At 34.7% G+C, this 24,451-nt stretch overlaps 1 protein-coding gene across 2 annotated transcripts in view; it reads left to right on the top strand.

The window, feature by feature from the left end:
- The window catches only part of if (integrin subunit alpha inflated), a 218,611-nt gene that overhangs the window by 177,583 nt on the left and 16,577 nt on the right, over positions 1-24,451 (top strand). Inside the window, exons 6-14 of one of the 2 annotated variants that reach the window (XM_089634286.1) lie at positions 10,117-10,165; positions 11,247-11,318; positions 14,432-14,607; positions 16,440-16,649; positions 21,468-21,570; positions 22,139-22,376; positions 22,514-22,680; positions 23,425-23,573; positions 24,201-24,424. In XM_089634286.1, the coding sequence (XP_089490412.1) occupies positions 10,117-10,165; positions 11,247-11,318; positions 14,432-14,607; positions 16,440-16,649; positions 21,468-21,570; positions 22,139-22,376; positions 22,514-22,680; positions 23,425-23,573; positions 24,201-24,424 (1,388 nt within the window). The remainder of the gene's footprint in view (positions 1-10,116; positions 10,166-11,246; positions 11,319-14,431; positions 14,608-16,439; positions 16,650-21,467; positions 21,571-22,138; positions 22,377-22,513; positions 22,681-23,424; positions 23,574-24,200; positions 24,425-24,451) is intronic. The other variant, XM_089634287.1, reaches the window with a different exon arrangement.

Below are 24,451 nucleotides of genomic sequence, written 5' to 3'. Positions count from 1 at the left end.
ATAAAGGTTTCTGAAACCGGCTTTAAAACGCGTAGGTATTAAAATACAATAAACAGCTGACAGTATGTGATTTTTTTCAAATTTGATCATAAAAAAAAATCACATTCGGACTCGATTTACTCGAAAATAAGAGCTCAATAAAAAAACCGTATCTCATAATCGACTTCAAATGTGATGTACTCCCACTAGTTTCCCACTTGAAAAACTAGTTATCCGGACAACATGTAAGAAGTTATATTATTAGAGAGATAAACAATATTTATGATAGTTTTAGTTTAAAGGTTTAGCTTTCATAGATAGAGACAATACAAAAGAATATAACGCTATAGCTATCAAAGAGACAAACAATGAAACAATAGTAAAGTATAAGCTTTAGCTATCAAAGAGACAAACAATGAAACAATAGTAAAGTATAAGATTTAGCTATCAAAGAGACAAACAATGAAACAATAGTAAAGTATAAGCTTTAGCTATCAAAGAGACAAACAATGAAACAATAGTAAAGTATAAGCTTTAGCTCTCAAAGAGACAAACAATGAAACAATATTAGAACATTTAAAGCTTTAGATCTCAAAGAGACAAAGAATACCAACGTATTTAAAGCTTTAGATATCAAAGAGAAAAACAATCAAACAATACTAGAGTACTGAAAGTTAGCTATCAAAGAGATAAACAATACGAAAAGTATTTATAATTAAATTCATGTTTTACATGTATATGACACATTATATTGTATGTATATCACATGAAGTACGGATAAAAACAAAAAATAAATGCCTGCGAATTGTAGCGGTACAAATTACGGAGCGCGTGAAACCTTCGTTTTGCATTCTTACAAAAAAGAGGGCTTTTTGCTTCGGAGGACAATGCAGGTTCCCACAGGGGCGTAGAGTAGGGCTGCTACTGAATTTGAAAGACATTTTGTTATTTTATTATTCATACTTTGAATTTGAATAAGCTTACTCCTGCTGTTCGATGCCGCTTTGCTTCTGCGAAGGAAGGCCGATGAATATGTCACATTACATACAGGGATGTTTTTTTTCTAATCGGATAAAAGTTCCAGGGTTACTAATATTACGGATCCAAGACATAACAGAACATCGAAGAAAAGTGAAGAACAACCTAATCTAACTTATTATTTAATGTAACTTATCATTCTGTTATCTGATTATTATAATATACTACGAATAATAAAATATATGATTTGAGATTTTAATGGCCAATCGCCTTATCGTGATTTATTTTTGGGGTATTATGCCGTATTGCGCTTTTCCTTTCGTTAGCCAACGTTTCGGACAGCGTTACAGTGTCCAGAAACGTTGGCTAAAGGAGGAAGCGCAACACGCATACTGCCCCAAAAATAAACACTACCATCACGACAGAGCATGAACCTAAAACCTAGGTTCATCTGGCAGAAGTTATGGAAAAAAAACAAAACTCTATATTCTCTAACTCTGTTTTTTTTCTGAATGGTCCCTGACTTCATTTGCCACTTTCTTGAAATTATTTTCACGAATGGTGTTCAAATAAAAAAATTCTAAGAATACAATTGAAAATTATTAGGGAAATAAGACCATTCCTTGGTGATGTCAGCAATATATAGATACTAGGTGGATATCTGTCAGAGTCAACGGTGTCCTGAAGTCAACAGAACCAGTTCAATTGAGTCTGATGTCATGGTCAATTCGGATACAATGCGTCATATAATCTCCTGACACTCATTTCTCCGTCCACCCGCCCTACGCGACCAAACCATCTAAGCGTCTGTGGGTAACGGTAGATAGGGACTACGAGAGAGGTTGATTTAGCTATCACTGTGTTTATTACGCAGGCAGTATTGGTGTATGCATCACTTAGGATGCATGTCGGCTAATTACATCACGCCGGATCTTCCTGGTCCGTGGGTGGTGGAGATGAATGTTACAACAAATGTCTCAGGGATCTCATTTCTACAGTATGCTTTCGTCCTTCCTCATTCAGTTGCCTCTTATCAGGGTTGGTATCAACACTCTATTGTGGGCTGCTGGCCTCGCTAACTTAGACAACTTTTAAGAAGAGCAAATGTAAAAATAGGCAATAGTATTTTCCTTTCTAATACTTAGGTCCTCACCTTACTGCAGACCTTAATATTAGGTATAAGGTCTGCACTAAGGTGAGGACTGCAGTTAGCTGACTTACCTATTGAATACCATGATATTCAAACGTAGGTACAACATGTTTTGTTTGTGTCCACGATTCCTTGTCTCTAAAGATGGGCGATCGTCCGTACATGCTTTATTGCTGTTCTCCACGAACAGACTACTGTTTTCCTGACCTCCGACCCTGACCCATATTAGGAACAGGAGCCCGTACCAGTACCCTCACAGCGCTGGGCCAAGTAGGGATTCCTGCACCAACCTTTCCATTTGTTATGCTCATCCCGGGACACTTTCTTGTTCGCGTTATTGTCCCTTTCCGCCCTTTGTTGCTATTGTCACGTACAATTCCAAATTGGGATTGCATGTGCTTGCAAATCGGCTATTGTGGCTGGCGGCGGCCCCATCGTGGAATACTTAATTCGGCCGCCGCCATTTCCTTCGCGGCCAGAGACAAGCGGCGGCGGGCGAGGCCGCGGACCACAGACAAGGGACACGCCACGGGAGAAGTGGCGCCAAGGGATATGACGATTAGCATGTGCGGATGGACGCTTTTTAACGGGGTATCTGTCACTCTTGGAGTAAATGTATTAACTCTGCTTGTGTGTGGGATTTCCAAATAAATATAGACAAAAAATGTAGTATTAAATGATACTTACACTCACTTAATTATTCCCTTGCTTTATGATTGACTTCATTCCAACAATTTTTCGATTACACGCCTGAATAAATTCGGTAGTTTTCAAGAAGTTTTCAATTCCAAGCCAATTTTGAAAAGCAGCGTCGCTGTTGTAGATTCCTCGAAGGTGTTGGAGAGAGGGAGATATGAACGGGGTGGATGTGGAATAAGTAACATTTCAACCAGTATATATATATTTAGTTATGAATATGTTTATAGTGTGTGGTACAAGGTACAAACCTAGGTATGTATTATCTTGCGGATAGCTCACAAGAAAACGAGATACAGATTTAAAGGGTACCTAATATACCGTAGATAAATTACGTTAGCTCAGAAAAAAACTGAGACATTTTTATCTTCTGAGGCTCTGGTAAAGTATTTCTGTCGTGATTTCCGTATTGTCGGTCGGATATTGTCGTGTATTGTCTAATCTTGTTAATCTAATATTGCCCTGTCTTGACTATTTTCGCACGATTATTTTGCTTTTAAAGTTTATATAAATTGGGTGGAGTTATTGCAGTAGATCGTTTTTAGGGTTGTGAATTATTTGCCATACATTGACGGTTAAGACAATAATAGTTGTTCGGCAATGGGCAAGAATAGGCAATTTATCTTGCTCGTTTACCAGCACCATTAACATTTTTCATTTCCAGAATAACCTTTGACACCCGATCTTGGGTGATCACGGCTACTAATAACAAAACATGCTAAGACAAGAAGACTCTGTGAAGCAAGACTTACCAAATTTGTTATAATAAATCTTTTAGTAAAACTGGGGTGAACGTTGATACTGTACCAACGAGATGCCATTTTTACGAGTTAGCGATGTTTTATCGTCAGATGAAAAGCTATAAACATTTTAAATATCAACAAAATTGTTCTATGATATTACATTTCTGTAACAGAATACAGCATACCACCTGTCTTAGGATCAACAGATAAACATAACCTATAAATCAATGACGGATGGTAGTGGAAGTTAGGTATGAATATGTGGGTAGGTACTGGAAACTAGTGATGGCGCCAGTATTGACTTAGTTAGGTACTTACTTACTCGTAAATAATTCAACACATATCTGTCGTGAGCGCCAATATTTATTACCCATATCGAGGCCGATGCCTTCTTAGGGAATTATAGTCATAAAATCGTTTTTAAATCATCGCTTTACGAGGACATCACTCTTATTTCTTTAGCCATGAGCGATTTTATTGTATTATTCATTTTTCATGTAAGTAAGTACTTATAAATATAGAGAGTGGTGGGATGACACCAGTTTCAGTAAAACGGGTTTCAAATCAATCATCCATCAACCTCTACATAAATATACAATAAATTATTAGACATTGTTCAAATCGATTATATCATCATCAATTCATCTTAGAAAAATATTTTACCTCTGTTTAATTAAATTAACTTTTTTTCGTGATTGATTTTTGTTGTTGTTGTGTTGCTCGTGTTGCTCTTCCTCCTTTTTTAGCCAAAGTTTCGGACAACATCATCGGGGCAGATCAATCACGATAATTCTTGAAACGTGAAAATCTGAAATCATAACCAAATATCCTTTTTATTAGATTTGATTTGAGATTTTAACTGCCAAAAGTATTTTAGTGTTTTGTTTTTGGGGTATTATGCCGTGTTGCGCTACCTCCTTCTTTAGCCAACAAACACAATTTGTTTCGTGGACAAAATCGTCTCACATTAAGACCAAAGAGCACTAACTAACTAACTAACTAATTAACCATCACGCCGTTTCCCCGCAGGGGTAGGCAGAGAGAACGGACCGCCAAACAACTCGGTCTTGGTCTCGGTCTCACACTTCTTGCCTCATTCACATTCATATATTGTCTCATACATACTCTTCTATTATTCTGACTCTTGACATGGCCCGACTCGAGTATCTGATTCACTTGATCGTGCCATGTCTTCCTCGGGCGTCCCCTACTTCTGCTACCATTCGCATTTGCTTAATTTTTTTTATTTTTTATTATCTTAATATAGATCATATGGGTTACATTAATACATACATATTTTGCAAAATATAATATTAAGGTTCATATATCATCATATATCCTCCTTACACTCCTATCTTCGCTCATTCGCTCTACATGCCCAAACCATCTAAGCGTCGCTTTCTTAATCTTACTCATTACGATTACATCAGCCTTGCACTCTTTGCGGATCTCCACATTCCTCACACGATCAAAAATGGTTTTACCACACATACGCCTCAGGGATCTCATTTCAACAGCATTCAATATACTTTCATCCTTTATTTGCCAGTTCCATGCATCACTTCCATACATCAAGGTAGGTACCAGTACTCCGTTGTGGACTGCTAACTTCGCTTCTTTGTACATTTTTTTGTTAGCGCCAACTGCGTTCAGTCCTCCATTAACGGAATTTCCTGCATTTACCCGTCTTTCAATATATCTTTCAGCCTTCCCATCTCTCTTAAAAATACTTCCTAAATACACAAGCTCATCCACCTGCTCCAAGTATTCCTCATTCACAACTATATTGCACACTGTTTTCGTACTCTCTCTTTCAAACATCAATAATTCAAATAACGCATTGCTGGCAAACAAAAGTTTTTTTTCCATGAAACCCAAAATAGTTATGACAGCAGTGGACAGGAATTTGTTGGCCTTCGACTTTTCAAAACATTACAGCAAAACTTGATTTTAAATTGTTAAAGCATTCCTTTTTGTCTGCACAAGCTACTAAAACAAAGTGTATTTTTCTAATGGAATCCACATAGATACCGACCGGTTTCCACTCCGAGTTTCATAGCCCTTTTATCTCGGGTAATTGGTGTGAAACATCAAACATCTTGTACGGCCGTAAATCAAAACAAATAATTGTACCACTTCATGGGTGAAAAGCCATTAAAAAACGAAGAAGAAGACGGACCACTTCATGTTGGGTTATTTGATAAGTATGTAGGTACCTACCTACTATTCCGAGTGGGGAAGAGGGCAGATAAGGGATTCAAGGACCATTAGTAGGGTAGGTAGGTACTTGGGTTCTCATTAGCTATTGGCTGTTGTTATTTGGGATTAGTTAGGTAGGGATTACACAAGTAAGACCAAAGACTTGTTTGATTTCTTCAAAAAAAGATATCTGTATTATCGGCCAAGCTTTTCGTGTCGAGTATTGCTTATTCTTGACAACGTATTGCCCATGTATTTCGCGTTATTATCGTGAAAATAGCAAATTTAAGTTTTATCAACGTGATCACCAGCAGATAAAATTTGTTGAAAACATAATAATTAGAATTCTAACGATTAATAATAAAAGTCTTAGCAGTTCAAATTGAAGTAAGTACCTAATTTGTATTCATCACACTTTTTAGTTCGTGTGTTAAATATTTTAAACCAAATAAATAAAACCTGGCACGTTTTACGCCACATTGAATTTTTTTCAATGACCCCTGGATGAATAATTATTTAGCTCACTTTACAGTAAAAATCGATGCTAGGTAGGCACCCACTACAAACACAAAAAATCGACAAAATTCGAAGCGATTAACTTTACGAAGAGGTAGTTATTTAAATTGTAAGGACACGCATAATTTGTTATTATAATAATAATGAATCAATTGATATTCAAAGTGCATCTAATGCATTTAAATTTGATCCATCAATGATGGGCATCAAATTGAGCGGCAATGCTAATGATTCATGATATTAGGATCATAATATTTATGCACAATCATGCATGCCGGTATTTAGGAACGAGCTAGAGATCGGATGGACATGCATGGACTTAAAAGGCCCTGGACAGAGAAATTTGAAGACAATTTGAAGCAGCGGGGTGGGGGTAGATGTATGAAAAATGCCAAAAACCTACATATTTTTTTTAATGACATCCCATTCCTTGTCTCATCAAATATCCATAAAAAATCATAAGCCGTTATTATGCACCACCTTGTATACAAATCGTTTCAAAAGTTAGTCATACAAGATGGCTGCAAGGCAAATTCTCCTCACAGTAGATTTGGCGTCAATGCCATTCATACAAAATCGCACTAATCACACTCTGTTCAGGGCTTTTTAGGTACTTGGAATTAAGCAACTGGGTAGGTACTCGTACGTACCCCCACTTAAATTGTTTATGATATAATATATATATAATATAAAAATGCACAACATCTCGCCCATCTCGGTAGGTACCTATATTATGGAATTGTTGTTGCGTGTTTCATGATCCTAATATTTGTCCAATCGGGGCTTAAATTTACAATACAAAACTGAATTTACGAAATTCAAATGGGATGGAGATCTACGATGTCAGGCGAGTGTCAATGAGACAGAGCTCTGTGCCACTGGGCTAAATGGAACATTCCATTCAATTTCGTGTTGAAAGTATTTTTAGTTTTATTCTTTATTCTATGTTCCTACAAGGAGAAAAAACGCCTATTGTTAATTTATTAAGAATCTCTTCAAATTATTGGTAATTCCGGTTATAAACAGGATTACAGGCCGTAAGAATGAATTAACAGGTTTCCTGATATAATAATTCGAAGTGATTCTTAATAAAATAGCAATAGTAATTTTCTCCGTGTGTATGTTTAAATAAGAAAAAAAGATATCGAAAAAAACATTTAAACTGAGGGTGAAGTCGAATAGTAAACACAAAAATGACTAACCCATTTTAAAACCTATTCTATTGTACGTATCGCTTCCCCTTCGAAGTTTTGACATTTCCAAGTCGACAAATTTCTCCTCTCTTTGTCTACTAGTTTCCAATCGCTTGGTAATGGATTTTGGATGCCGACTTTCTTGCAACTCGCGATCTGTTTGCAATAGATATACACCTGGTGGCACCTTGGCATGATATCCTGGCATCCTGGCATCCTGGCTTCCTGGCAACCTGCCACAAATCAAATAAATATCTCTAACTACGATTCTTTCTAGACGGTTTTGTTGCAGCCACATTCATACTTACGTAATACGGTACCCATTAGCTAAATAATTGGCTACATTTTTTTTCACATTAGCTCTACACAGGAGCCAAAATAATTTCCCTAAGGGTCTATATCATCTTTGGGGATGCTGTGTGGAGGTTTTTTTTAAGGAAAGAAAGGACAGGAAGATCTGGGAAGGAAAAAGGTAAGAGGGGTGGATAGGAATCTGGGATTCAGTGTGTCCAGGAGTGACGGACGTTTGAATTCATCCCTCCCACTGCAGTGCAAGTCCATGAGTCGAGAGAGAGTCCGGATGGAGAGGTCAAAAGGTCTCCCCCTTACCTGTCTCTCTCGATCCGACCCGCCACGCAGTTGGTGGACAAATGCATCCACCGGTAAGACCTAGACAAACCTCAACTCATGAACCTCGGCACCCCTGCTAAGTCACCAAACGTAGCGGGCCACTTCGGGTGACCTATGGCATGGTTGAAACAACGCTAATTATTTTCTGGCCGCCAAGTACATACAAAGTGACTAAGGCCCGGTTGTTTCGCAAAAATTCAAACGTAACATTGTCATTCAGCGCCATTTTGTTTTTTCGATATTTGGAAGGTCCTTGTAAGTGCCGATTCTAGGTGCGTTTCGTTTTTTTTTAAATTGTAATACGCTGACAAGCTTAACGACATGATAGTCGTCCTCTTCTGCTGATCACAATTTGTTTAAAAGCTGAAACGGACTTACAATCGGCATTTAACGGGGTCCTTTCAACTGTCAAAAACAACTGTTCAACTGGCGCTGAATGGCTATTTTAATACTTTTGTCACGTGAATTTAACCGAAATATCTAGCTAGTTCTTACCTACCTTTTTTATTGTTTATTTGTTTATTATTTGTGTTTTTTACAATAAATATACAATGTTTATAAGTCATACTGTTTTATTTTATACTACACTTCCATTAAAAGCATTTGCTTGTGGATGGAAGAGGAGTGTACATTTGCGAAAAAAATAATATAGCTAGGTTACAAAGTAAAAAAATTACTAAATAAAAATCAATATAAATTATTGTATTTGGAAGGAAGAAAAAATATATATTATGGAGGATAAATAGAGTATAGTGGGATAATTTGTGAGATTTTCAAATGAAACTAGGGGAATCAGTTTTTTTTGATTTCCAAGTAAAATATTTTTTATATAGGTAGTTCAATGTTTGTTTTTTATCATTAATGCTTCTACCTTACTACATATTTTTTCTTTAGAACTTGGTACGTACCTACCTATTAAAAAAAATGTTCTGGTGTTGAGTTTCCGGGTAGGTACCTACCTAAATAAATCTTTTTTTCTTCATATTGGGCATCTACACTGGGTAGGTACCTGCCTTCTATTGCCATCTACCTACATTCGTTTTTTTTTTATTATTGAGATCTGGGTAGGTACTGATATCGAGCATGTAATAATGGGTTTAATTCGGTGTCTCCGGCGTGTGACGAAATTTGAATAACATTCCACGTTCCCGGTTTCAATGCTGACTTGCAATATACATCTTTGTCGGCATATTTCTGTTTACAAACAAACTAAAAGGGTAAGCCCACCAAGGATGGTATAATCAAGTTTACGGAATGTTGCGAGGCTAGAGGAATCCAGGGAGGGGAAGGAGAAAGGGAAGGTTTGGAAATAACCTGCTGTTCAGACCTGGTCACCAAACATAGCTAAAGCGATTATTATTTTTTTTTTGGTAAACTAATGTTTAAGACAAGATTTTTTTTATGCATAGCAGAAAGGGTAACAATTATTTTACAAGCAATAATTATTAGCCTGAAACACTCATCCACATTGAAAAATCTCCTGATAAAAGATACATGACGCCAACGTCCGTTGGCGTCATGTATCTTTTATAAACTTTGGGGTGGTTTATTCGAAATAATCTAAGAAAAAATCCTGATAAAGTTTTTCAAACAAAGCATTCTAATCGAATTCTAATCTAAAGCGAGTAATGCACGTTTGAAAGAAAATGCACGTATTCGAATAACAAAATGGCCACCCTCAAAATCAAAATCTTAAATAGAATAGCTGACCGACTGCGAAGAAATAATAATTATAAAGGCGTGTTTATATGATCGCTTTGTAAATCGCCATACAAAAACAAGAAATTAATTAAATTAAATATTTGTTTTTCTTGAACCCCAAAGTTTCGTGGAATGAGCGTGGAACACGGTGTACATTTACATAGTTAAATTGTTAAATAGGTACCTTTACTAACCCAAATGATTTCCGATTCGAAAGCGAAAATTATTAACATTATTTTTTCATTATTTATTAAATGGACGCTGCCAGGTATGTATTTTGCATTCTTGTTAAAAAAATTGTTTTTATTAATACTTTTTTCTATCTTTTCAGGATGGCCAAAGATTATTCATCGGAGCCCCCGGAAGCTGGTACTGGCAAGGTAACACATCATCTTCAAGCTCTTTTATCTAGGCACATTTTATTATAAATTATTTTGCGAACAGTTGCATACATCTTCACGATGAGTTCTTTCAAAATTTAGATACCTACCAACGTACGAGTTGATTCCACGATCTAAACCTCGAAAAATATCGTAACATAATATTCTTACATGTTGTGTACCGATCGATTAGTACTCGACGAATGGACTGTAATTTTTAACGAGAAAATAAGATCGAACAATCATGTTTATCACAAGTAAAATAGGAGTGGGAAAAAAGGAGGCCTTTACCTTGAGAATGATCTTGTTTCATTTGGAAGTTCTGTTGTTGGACTTGAATGTTTTGTGGGACTATAGTTTATAGATGTACGTCTAGTAATGTTTCACAACGGTTTTTGTATCACACACGACAATAGTTTAATATTTATTCGATTTGGGCTGATTTTTACTGTTTTACGATAATTATTACGAGGGGGCGACAAATGTGTAACTATATGCAACAACGACGAAATTAACGTAACAAATGACACTTGCTTTAGGCTTCTATTTTTCAAAATGTTCTTGCTTGCTTTCTTCGAAGGTAAGAAATGAAATGAGTTAGGAAATGGAACAAAACAAGAGAGAGGGAAATTTAGGTTGGAACCGGATTGTTGGGATAATCATAAAAATATTTCAATATTAAACATCACATATCATTATAATTACATCCATAATTACTAACTGTGTGGATATATTAAAAAGTTTTAATAATACTCGTAAATCAGCAAGATGCATCAAATACGACGTTTTTATCGCCACACCCGAGAAGATGAAAAAATTAATACCTAATTAAAACATCTATCTATCTATATAAATTAAAAATGTAAATGTTCGTTTGATCAAAATCTTAAATCTGTCTCGCATAGACAGACTGAGCCACAGCAAAGCGTGGCGGGGTACAGCTAGTAGTATATAAAAAGTGGTAAGAAAATTCTTTGAACAACCGTCCCGGAGGTATTGTGGTATCCGTTGACAGGAATAATAAATGTATTGTGCTGTTGCCCATGTTTCCTCCATTCTATATTTGGCACATGTTCCACAGGCCAGATGTACTCAGTAAACCCGACAATCGTCCTGCCTTACATGCCTCCGAGGTACAAGGAGTACGGCGAAGGTAAAGCCTATACTGATACTGATCACTGACGGATGTTAGGGGGGCATTAAAGAAATCCGTAAAAATAACATTAACATTAACATACACTTATATATGTTGTATAAACTGGATATTCCCCCCTCGATCTGTCGATGTGACCGCCTATCTCAAATGCTACTTATTTTAATTTACAAAACAATAATCCTTATTATTTTTAGTGGCCGTTGTTATTCCTATTCACACTGACCACAGTCAGAAAAATAAGTCAGCTTGTCCTAATACTGCTTATATGTTAATGTCACTATTTGAATTTACTTCCACTAAAATTACCCACCCACCTTCCACAAAAAACTAGGGTAGATACCTATCAGACCATAGAAGAAAAAATATTTTTTCTCGTAATGGCAGCACTAAAACAAATTACGCTCTATATTAAGGGGTGACTGATTACGCTAAGTTCAAAGCGTTTTATATAACTCCATATTTTTCGCAATAAAATCCCATACAGACCTGTCACACCTAAAAATATGATGTTTTATAAGTGTGGACGTGGCGACGATATGCGCCGTGGTCTGCTAGCCAGGCTATGTTTGAAAATTATGCGACCCCTCTTCTGCCTATGGCATAATATAGCGTAATGTGTCTAAGTCTTTATTATATGTTGGGGTGACATACTAAGCTATAATCGTCCTCGGGAGAGGGGGTCATATCAATTGGGAAACTGCCGCGGAATATCATTTATTTGTGGGATCTGTCACTTCAACAAATGACAGCCGCGTAATTACGGTGCTCCGTAAATTGTTCTGACAGGAGAGGAGGTCGCATAATTTTCAAATATATCGTATATCGTCGCCACACCCACACTTATTATGGTACGTGTACATTTGTGAACTGACACGCGAACCGAGCCACGAATGAGCAGGAACGAAGCAACTGCAAGCGGCGTTTCGCGCCCTTTGCGGTTGCTTTGTTTCTTTCCCATAAGTTGAAGTTCATACGTAGCATAAGACATCATCTTTTTAGGTGTGACAGGCTGTGTGGGATTGTATACCACCAAATAAAAGTTTTGACTTTTCACCGAAACTATTTTGTACACGGTTGCTTCCCAACGGATGAAAATTCAAGTAATGACAAATAAATCTTGATGGTGTTAATCTTACTTCCATTAATCACATTAATGATTAATACAACCGGTGCAGGAATGGCGAGACCAGCGGCGGCGACAGCACCCTGCAGAACATGAATTAATTCTGATTTTCCTAGAGATTTATTCGGACTCAATGTTGCGATGCACTCTCCCTTTTTAAAAATTATTCTTTACGTTTATATGTTGTACCCACCTACACAAAACTAGTGTAGAGATTATTGTCAATATATCAATGAATGTGATTTAATCTTTTAGACTTTTTCAGTGCTTTGGGAAATCTAATGCAAGCAAAACATTATTTGTCTATACAATAGCATATATTATTGTCATTGAAGCGTACTCATTAAGTGGCTTATATTTCTTATTTACAAAATTCCTGTTATACCTACTCAGACACATAAATCAACTATGTCTATCTTATTTTCAAGTTATTAGATTTTCCAAATAAGTAAAAACAAGTTTTTATGATTGAACTGTGAAAATCTTTATGAGCAGACATGTGAATGTTCAGTGTTGCATGACAAAATTAGTGGAAGCCAATGCTAAATAATTGATGTTGTATTTATGTAAAAATGTCTCATTGTTTATGTTGTGGCTTAGAACGTAATATAATTTGGGTAACTACTGATAAAACAACATTCTCCAATAAAATATAATTCATTCTTCGCAATATAACCAGCAAATGTCAAACTGCTCTGCCAGTAGACAATATTATGATTTTATATAAAATGGGCCATTGACAACTGAATACAGTTGTTCTCACCTAACATCAATTTTTTCCCAGAATTTGAATACACCCTTTACTCAAAAATATTAATCTTTAACCCAGTATTATCAATAAATTATAGTCTGACGAGTTTAGTAAAATAATATAATATTAATGGTTATTCTTTAGGTGGAAGGATGATTTGCTGATATTAAAATTGGACTCCAAAAACTCTTCAAAATTAAAAAAAAACTTATAACCCCTTTTGAAAATAATATGAAAATTTATTTCAGTTTAACCGTAAAGCAGGCTAAAACTGGGCTGCATTGGGAACATTGGGAACCATACGCCATAGCATTCTTCCGCTTAAATATTGTTAATTTATTATGATTATTATAAAACTTTAATACGCTATCTAACTGGTGATGGATAACAAACATAATGTATGTTGGTTTCAATGTTTTTTACTATAAAAAAAACATTATACAGGAATTCAAAACCAACACAGCAGGGTAATGTAACCATATTATTCATGTTTCACATCAATCAAATTAGGTATTCTTTAAAAATAGGTACAATACATATGGCTCAATATTATAATTGATCAATCTATAAATGTTTTTGTTAAATTGTTATTTAGTTCAGACAACTTGTAAACTAACCAAGGGTATCAACCATCACATTGCTTTGGATTCAATCTTGCCTTCATTTTGACAACAAGGGTTCTACCAATCGATATAATATTATTATATTCGGTCATTGATTCTATGCGCATAGCGCACATTAGCAACATTGTATTTTCACATCACAAAGAGCATAGTGTAGAAATATTAGTGAAATTAAAATGTACATGAATATAAAAGCATGTTGTTAATTCGAATTGGAGAGAAAGCGAGCATGAATACTTTGAAAAAGAAGCAGAAATAATTAATGACTAAGGAATTTGAACAATTCATCAAATTTCACAATTCATTTTCAAGTCATGTAAAGGTCCTATTCAAGTTCTGTTATTATTTCAGTTTTGTGAAACAACTGGCCAATAATGATATTATAACAGAACATAAATAGAACCTTCACAGAACTTGAAAATCAACTTTGAAATTTGATGAATTGTTTAAATTCCGTGAAACAATCCGTCTTTAGTGTGCCTCACTTATAGAATAGATAACTATAGAATAGGTAACTAAATTCCTAGCAGTTTAAGAACAAAGTTAACAAGTCACTCTTAACGAGACTCCCCATGTGGTATGGCTTTACTGAGACTATTATGACCATGTGCAGGTCAACTATACTCGCAGAGTCTGGATGTGAAGCCCAGTGTACTCAGCACGGCAGAGAGCCGAGCGGCTGATGATGACTCGTACCTCGGCTACTCCGTGGCGGTGGGGGACTTCAACGGCAGCGGAGAGCAGGGGGTAGCTGTGGGCATGCCTAGAGGAGGCAACCTGTACGGGAAGGTTAGACAATTTATTATATCATACACAATCTAATAAGGAAGTTGAGTAAAAAATATTTTGACTTATAAAAAATATGTTCATGTAGATCAAAAAATATCGATTCTAAATATATAAATATATTTCTATATTATTATTCTTAGAATTAGTTAAACGTTCTTGAAAAAGCATTCAATAGCAATAGACTATATACGCTCCACGATTGGTCGAAAGAATTCTGACGTCACATGTGTCGTGACTTGTACGTACAACGGATCACCTATGGTGCATCTCTTTCTATTACATGAGAGATGGTCGGTTTAGATGAGAGAGGTGTATAGGCCAAAGGTTTATTTGGGTTTGTCAAATATATGTACGTATTTGTTGTTATTATTATATGAAATGGATTTCTAAAGATACATATTCGTATAGTGCTTTATAATAATATGTTGTTTATTGCATTATTGCATAACTTAGAAGTTTTTATTATTATACATGTCACATAGCATGTGATACACTTCAGGCCGCCGGCCGCCCAGAAAAGTCTCACAGTGAACTGGGCTGTAAACCGTTATTTTACTATTGGTCTTTACTTTTCTGCGCGGTGGTCCTGAATTCGCGCGGGGAACGTCAACAAGTAGCGACGGCAATACCGTATAAGTACCGTACCGGGCGAGAAAAGCAAATATTCTAACTTAAAATATTAATTTAACTATGAAATCTTAATCAATTTTCTTTTTTTTTTAATAACATCAATTCTAATAGACGGTTAACATTGGTAAAAAAATTACTGGAATTCCTTGTTGAAGAATTAGAAATTTTTCCATACAAAATGCTTATGCGACGTGGTTTTCACAGTTCGAATGACGTCACACCACACCCCGCCTCTTACCGCTCGGATTCCGCTCGTTTTGGCGGGCTTAATAAAATTTAAACTTTGAGAATTAATTTAATTATGAAAACAAACTTTAAAAAAATACCAGTATTTAAGTTTGAATGCGAACATTGATAAAAAAAAAATAAAAAAAATGGACTCAACTTCCTTATTGCGGATTGAGGTTGAATCACTTTTGTCTATAAATGAAATCTGAACATGAAACTGTTATATTCCTAGTGAGATTTATTTATTTGTAAGAAACAAATGGCTTATAAAATACAAAGATCTAAATATTATATAAAGTATTTATTTCAGTGGGAAAAATTCTGAGACTAACTACCATAAATATGTAGGTATTCCTCATTGCCCAGAATACTTATGGAGGGAAATAATTATACCGAGTCAGTGGACATCTTTAATTTATCACTTAACAAATACAAAAGATTGTTACTGAGGCAATTTAGTTATGTATAATAAATACTATATAATTTTTAAAAGCCCCTAAAAACGTAGTTAATAAATAAATGTACAAAGTTCATGTAAGTTTAGTTATCTAACACTATCCAATTTTTCCATCTATATCTATATAAATAAAAATGTAAATGTTGGTTTGTTCAAAATCTAACTGCTTTGAAATTTTGACAAAACGTTGCATTCGAATTATGCGTGTGTTTTATATACCTATATTATAGCCACCTATCACCTGTGACAGGTAAAAACATGCCTTTTTAAAAAAAAAACTACGCAAACTGTTGGACAAACATGCTTTTTTTGAAAAACAGCACCATACCATAATACGGGAATGTGCCTACTATGGTGGCTGTAGAAAACAAAAAAACTGTAATCATTTAAATTTTTATGAATAAAGAAACACCAAAAAATTAGTTGGACGTAAAAGCGACACGCGCTCTTGTTTCTCTTTCAACTTGTGGCAGGGGTACAGGTATTGTATAATAAATGCTTTATTGTGACCTCCTAGGTGGTGCTGTACTCCTGGGATCTGCAGAACTTGCAGAACCTGACAGGGGAGCAGATGGGCGGCTACTTTGGTTACAGTTTGTGTGCTGCTGACGTGGACGGAGACGGTCTCGATGACCTCATCGTGGGGGCCCCCATGTTCACCCCGACCAACAACGAGGGCAAGTACGACGTCGGCAGGGTTTACATCATCTACCAGAGCAGTGAACAGGTGAGACTCCAGTACTATTCTCTGTCCCATATATTATTTGACTTGAAAATAGACAAAGATTAGTATGTAATTGTGATAATGTTATGCATTCATGTTAAGATTATTGGTTGTTTTAATATTAATGATACTTATACATGTTAATATTATTGGTAATTATATGTATACATGTTAAAGTTATTGGTAATATTATGTATTTACGTTAAAATTATTGGTAATGTTATGCATTCATGCTGACGATATTGATAGTGATGTGTATCTATATTAACATATAATTGGTAATGATACGTGTACATGTTAAAGTTATTGGTAATGTTATGTATTCATATTAACGATATTGGTAATGATATTTTTTCATTTTAATGATATTGGTAGTGAAATTAATTCATGTTAATGTTATGTGTTTTATGTTAACGTTATTAATAGTGATTTGTATTCATGTTAACGTTATTGGTAATGATATGCATTCATTTTAACGTTATCGGTAATGTCATATAAAAGTTTTCAACTAGCAATAATCGCACCTCGCTAGTTTCATCACCATTCATTTTAACGTAATCGGTAATGTTAATTTTAAACTTCCGATTTAGTTGTCCGGGTTAAGTCTTCCCCAAAGGAAAAACTTAACCCTTCCACTCACTTTTCCACAAATGATCAGCTAGTCAATCAACACTATGTAAGTGCATTATATAAGTAAAATAAATACAAAACAATACAAGAACAACAACACGTCAAATCACCAGATATCAAATGGGAAAAAAAATTCACCGTCTCCAGATATTTTCATATCAGAGGGTTCGGCTCGGTAGAACTTCTAACAGGGCCTATAAATCCTACTGATCCCTCAACATAAATATTTAAAAAATCTTTTGTTATCCTACATGTATTCAAAATGACCGACTTTTGCATCTTTATATATAAATTTTTTGATAGATCTAATACGCCTAAATTTTTAATTAGAGAGCTAGGTATAATGCCAGTAGCCGAAATAACGAATGGTAATATTTTTATAGTCTGAGAATGCCAAATTCTTTTTATTTCATTTCCTAAATCTGTGTATTTTCTTATTTTTTCACTAACAGATTTTTGAATATTACAGGAATTTGGAATAGCAACATCAATGATATAAGTTATTTTTTTAATTTTGTCATGTAAAACTATATCGGGTCTATTATGACTAATCGCTCGGTCTGTTAGTATAGTTTTATCATAATATATTTTATAAAATTCGTTTTCTAAAAATGAATTTGGTTCGTATTCATAATATGGTACTACATTACGGCAGTCAATCAAGTTATGTTTAATTACCAAATTTTGGTGAATTATTTTTAAAACTTGATTGTGCCTAAATGTATACTCGGACGGTGCTAATATAGAACATCCCGATATAATATGTTCTATAGTTTCCGGAAAAGCCAAACATTTTCTACACAAATCATCAATTTGATTTGTATCTTTGATTATATGCTTTCTATAATTTTTAGTATTAATGACTCTATCCTGAATTGCAAGCATAAATCCTTCTATTTCTGCGCTCAACTCTCCAATACTCAACCATTTGTTTGACTTAATTTTGTCAACATACGTTTGGTTGAGATAATTGAAGTGTTTTGCGTGTAAAATTTTATTTGACCAGGAATCTAATAATTCCTGGTTGGGATTTATAAAAATGTTGGCATTCTCATCGTATAAATTTAAAGGTGTAATATTTCTATCTGCCTTGCAAATTATTTTGTGCATTTCTGAGCTATGAGCTTTCCTATGGAAAAAAGTTCTTAGCATTTCTACCTGATTATGTTTCAAAGAAGTTATTTTGACTATACCTCTACCTCCTAAATTTCTAGGTAAATTAACTCGTTCTATAGCTGAATTTGGATGATGGCAATTAAACTTTGTTAGCGTAGTTCTAATTAATCTTTCTAAGTTATCTAAATCTGTATTAGACCATTTAATTATGCCAAATGAGTACGTTAATAGAGGTATTGCCCAAGTATTTATTGCTTTTACTAAATTTTTAGCAGATAGATTGCATTTTAAAATTTTCCTTATCCTAGTTTGAAATTTAATCCTAATATCATTTTTAATACTACTATGGTCTAATCTATTTGATTGTGGGTATCCTAAATACTTATAAACCTCATCCCTTTTCATACTAGTAATTTGGAAATTTCTAAATATACTCTCGTCCCCATCTACAATTTTGCCTTTCTCTATATGGATCGTTCTACATTTATCTAAACCAAATGTCATTTTGATATCATCTGAAAAGTTTTTAACTACCTCTATCATTTTCTCTAAATTTTGTTCAGAATTCGAAAATAATTTTATATCATCCATAAATAATAAATGCGAAATTGTACTACTCTCCCTTGTATTACCCTTAACTTTTATTCCAAACTTGCTTTTAATTAACATTTTAGATAGAGGATTCAATGCTAAGCAAAACCAAAGAGGACTCAATGAGTCTCCTTGAAAAATCCCTCTTTTACTTGAAATGCCCGGTATTACTATTTTCTTACCTTTTAAATTGATAAGTAAATTGGTATTCCAAAAGGACATAATATTTTCCAAAAAGCTAATAATAATGGGGTTAATTTTATATATTTTTAATACTTTGATCAGCCACGAGTGCGGGACACTATCGAAAGCCTTTTGGTAGTCTATATAGCAAGTATGTAAATTACGTTTTCGAGTTTGAATCTGTTTTAGAATTACAGAATCGATAACTAATTGTTCTTTACATCCCATATGTTTTCTGCGACAACCTTTTTGTTGTTCAGATAAAATATTTTTTTCATCTAAATGAGTATATATTAAATCTGTTAAACAAGAGGTTAAAATTTTGTATATTGTCGGTAAACATGTAATGGGTCTGTACTGAGAAGGATTATTAATATTTTCGCTTTTGGGTAACATATAAGTAATACCCTTAGTTAGAAAATTTGGAAAATTTTGAGGTTGACTGACAAATTTTGAAAGATTTTTTGCCAAAAGAGGATGTAAAGTAGTCAGACGTTTGTACCAAAAATTATGTATCCAATCGCAACCCGTGGCTTTCCAATTATGAGTATTTTTAATAATTTTGGTTAACAATTCAACCGATATATTAGAAAAACTCATTTGTTCAATACCTGAAAAATTGAGTTCTTCATTTTCTATCCATGGAGTTGACTCGTTATGTTTTATATCTTTACTCCAAATTTTAGTCCAAAAATCGCGCATATCTGATTCAGATGGTAACGGAATATTATTATTCGAAATAATATTTTGTTTATCGTCAAGTTTGGAATAAAATATTTTTTCATTTTTCTGAAATAATCTATTATTATTTTTTTTATTATACGTATAATTATATCTTTTTAATCTACTAGCTTTTACGCCTAATTTTTGTTTTAATAAATCCAATAAATCATTGATTATATTTTCATTATTATGACTATCAATGTTATAACCAAATTTTCTACAAATTTCATCTACATGTCTCAAAATTTTCCTACTTCTATTTCCATTTTTATATTCTATTACTCTAGCTATGTTACTTCTTAAAAATACTACATCATTTTCTAATCTGATCTGCCATTCTGGTTTACTATAACTATATGATCTATCGTCAGAGGATGATAATTTAATTCCTAACTTATTACAAACAGTAATCGCACTAGCGTATACTATTGTATGAAGATCTAAAAAACTAATTTCGTCAAATATGATTTTTGGTAAAATTATGTTATTTAATTCAAAAATTAATTTAGATAATTTCTTTGACGTATGCAATTTCGGTAATTTTGGTCTAACTGTTGGCTCTACATCTATATATCTGTTTATATTATTATGAAGTAAGTTAGCTAATTCTACTACATTTTCATCAACAAAGTTTAAATTTGCAATGTTGATTTCCCTAAGATTATAAATAACGGCTAAGTTATTTGAATCTACTGTAATATCATTGGACATTTCGACTAGAATATTATCCAAACTATCTACATTCAATGCATCTGATATGACATTGTTACTTGTGTTAATTTGTTCTAAATTATTTCCCCTTTGCAATCTATCTGCTACTTCTCTTTTAATCTGTTCTAATGTGACTACAGAAATTAAATTATTTTTGAAAATAGCTCGCTTTTGGTCTGCTAATCTTTGTTCGCTTACTTGGGCAATCGGATAATTTTGTGAGAAAAGTAAATATTTTATATATATATTTTTTTTTACTTCATTTATTTTCATTTCTTTACATATATTATACATATAATAGTTTTTTTTATAATGTAATACTATAATTTAAAACAAAGGCGTAATTGCGTTTCTCTGTAAAAACAAAAGATTTATTAACAATACGTATTTACAACTCTTAACCATCACATTATCTGTTAACAAAAGATTCACTCACCTGTATAAATAAAAGAAACAACATTTAAAGCCCTTATTTCAGTTTTCTTAATAATGTGAGATATTATATTCAGGTGTATTTAATGAAGTAATAATGACCCTTTTACTCTTCATATCTCGCTTTAATTCGCTAATGTCAAAGCTGTCAGCAGTGACATCTAGTGGGCCACCAACTAACTTGTCAGTAACGCGGCATTCAAATTCAAACTTAAGGAAAGCACTCCTAAGTGGTTTTCTTTACATACATATTAATAGATAGTAAATAATAACATAATATATAATACCAAATTGTATACACAAGAAATGAAAACCCACTAAGGCACTGCCTGAGTGTGGGTAATATAAAACGATTACTATATTTCAAGTACCTAAGTTCATATATTAGTATTCATCTTAACGTTATCGTGTTAAAGATTTCTGTTTTATTTCCAGGGACGTTTTACGCGAGTGGAGTCACGTGGTGGCTTCCTGTCCAAGTCTAGGTTTGGCTTGTCCCTGGCTTCTCTTGGAGATATCAACTTGGATGGATTTGGAGGTATGTATATAAATGATTTTATCTATTTTAAATACTTCTTAATCAACCAAGAAGTTAGATTTTCACCAAGGCCAACAAAGTGAAAGTACGTTGAACGTTGGATAGTATAAATAAACCAAGGGGTGAGTCTGTATCTTTTGTGTTAGCTAACGCAGCGTTAAATGAGTTACGCGTAAAATGCATATATATTATTAACTCCTAGGGAGTGAGACTGATATGTACGTTACATGCAATTTGTTCAATGCCGATTTGACCTGCGTTAGCTAACGCAAAGGATACAGACTCACCTCCATGTAGATGATTCTTGATTCAATCTACTTAAACCATGTTTTGCTGTTGATTTATTGACTGTACGAAATGTGAAAGTAGACCAGATTAATGTACTTCAAAAATGATGATTAATAAGTGCTCCAGTAAAAGCGACCCAAATACAGACTGACTACTTTACAATAGATTGGAGCACACCAAAGCCAGTGGAGAACATTTGTGAAGGGGCCAAATACCACCCAGGGACATAATATCGTGATGTTGATTATGATTGTCATAAAGATTTGTGTGGTCTTCCCAGATTTCGCCGTAGGAGCACCCTACGATGGGGTGACGGGGCGCGGCGCCGTTTACATCTTCCACGGGGCAGCAGGAGGCGTACGCGAGAAGCCCTCGCAGATCCTGCGTGCTGAGGATATGGCGCAGCCATCGCTATCCACCTTTGGCTTCTCCGTTGCAGGCGGGGTGGACCTAGATACCAACCAGTACACCGACCTGGTGGTGGGGGCTTATGAAGCTGACACCGCTTTTCTATTCAGGTAAGCACAAATAAAAAAAAATAAAAATATTTAAAATAATTATTGAAATATATAAAAATAAGCAGATGGTTGAACAAGATATCTGTAGGACTGGGGTATGAACCTTGGATTCATAACCACTTTTCTGTTTCCTCTAGGGCTAAACCGGTAGTAAAAATGACAGCAAGTATTCTCTTCGGAACGGAATCTAAGCTGATTTCCCTGGAAGAGAAGAACTGCTCGTTGTTCAACAGGAGGAAGGTGGCTTGCACGACCATCAACTACTGCCTCAAATACGATGGAATCGGTGTTGACACTCGAGTTGGTAAGTTTGAAATTATACTTATTAATAAATTCCTACTAATTCATCAATAATTGTAATCTTACGATTTACCACACATTCTGGGAGGTAAAAGGAAACAATTTCTCAAACATTGCGTTCAATTGTTTTCTTCGGATTTTTTGACACTTTTCTCCTAGTTACCTGAACATACTAACGGGATATTGATTTGAAGTGACAAATTAACATTTTATCCCTTATAATAGCAAATGTATTATTTTTCCAAGCTGACGGATTCATTTGCGAGTTTGGTGAGTCTCGGGATGTTTCATTCGATCATCTCCTGTAAAATATAACTGTTAATGGATGTTCACAAATGCTTCTCCTTTACAGCAAATCCCATCCTTGAATGTGTGCATGGAACTCTTACAATGTTCGGAAATATTACCTATGATACGTAACTTTTCGATAGAAAAAAATATCCTGAATGTTAATCAATTATGTATTCTTATTAAGTCACATGAAAAAATAATAAAATGGCTGCTTGCAGAAAATAATGAGCGTTTTCATGCTGATGTCTGCATTCTGGCTGTACATTTGCCTGACTGTTATAATTTCTGTTTCAATTTGAATGTAGTTTATTTCTTCAAAGCATTTTCTTCTCAATATTTTACTTGGCTTTATGTGTATTTCATTAGCAACTCGATAACATTTATAGTACGCTCCTCACCCATTTGTCAAGGGAAACATAAATCTTATAAGGTTTTTTGTATTTGTTTTTCCTTCCAGAATTTGATTTACAATTCATCCTGGATGTGAAAAAACCCAATGACCCCCGCCTCTTCTTCCTGGACAACGAAGGTCGCCACACTTTCAACCAGTCCATCCCCCTCCTCAGGGACGACATGTACTGCAACTCCATGCAGGTCTACATTGTGGTGAGTTGCCCATTATTGTAGATTCTTACAAAGGAATTTCAAAAATTATCTTCTCATCTCACTGCGTTTCTGGCACTAGATACAATGAACCTCTCAAACTTTTTGATAGCTCATAACTGTTTGGTACAATTCTTTATGAATCTGTTACGATTGGTTTTTTAATAAAAACAGATAGACTAAAAACTTTTATAATCAGGAACGTGTATGTAGGACTGCCTGGAGGACAAATTCCTCTCTAAGGTGCTCTCAAAATCTTTCTGATGCTAGAAACCTAGTTGCTACCCAATCTCAGTTTTGAATATGGTGGGGCAAACCTATATACTACCGACATCTGTCGGATAAGTCTATAACCTCTATATCTACACTAGAGCCATCTGTATGTCTTATAGCTCAAACTATCACAGAATTGATTGAAAAATTGTACATTAGTGTTGCTAACCAGTATTACGATTGTCATCATCGTCCAATCTGTGTCCAGTGTTGGACTCTTTTTCATCCCTTTAGTTGTGTTCAAAGTGAGACGTACAATAGGCTGTCGAATCTGTTCCTAGTGCCTAAGATTGTGGTGCTTGCCTCCACACTCGTTCACCAACTTCATCCATTGGATACTAATTCTTTCTTTTCTAGGACAAAGTGCGTGACAAGCTGACCCCCATCGAGGCAGAGATCCGCTACAGTATGAGCAAGGAGCTGAAGGCCGGAGCGGCTGTGCGCCGGAGGAACCCTCGCTCCCCCCTGCATCCCATCTTGGACCAGAACGTGCCCAACTCTCAGAAGGACTCTGTCAACATTCAGAAAAACTGCGGCTCTGATAATGTCTGCATTCCTGATCTGCGACTCATGGCTACACCGTAAGACAATATCAATAGACAACACCT

Source organism: Hesperophylax consimilis, chromosome 8 (assembly GCF_061612785.1).
Source record: "Hesperophylax consimilis isolate HC1 chromosome 8, BYU_Hcon_1.0, whole genome shotgun sequence".
NCBI classification, from domain to species: Eukaryota; Metazoa; Arthropoda; class Insecta; order Trichoptera; family Limnephilidae; genus Hesperophylax; species Hesperophylax consimilis.
This window is presented reverse-complemented; position numbering and strand designations above follow the sequence as displayed.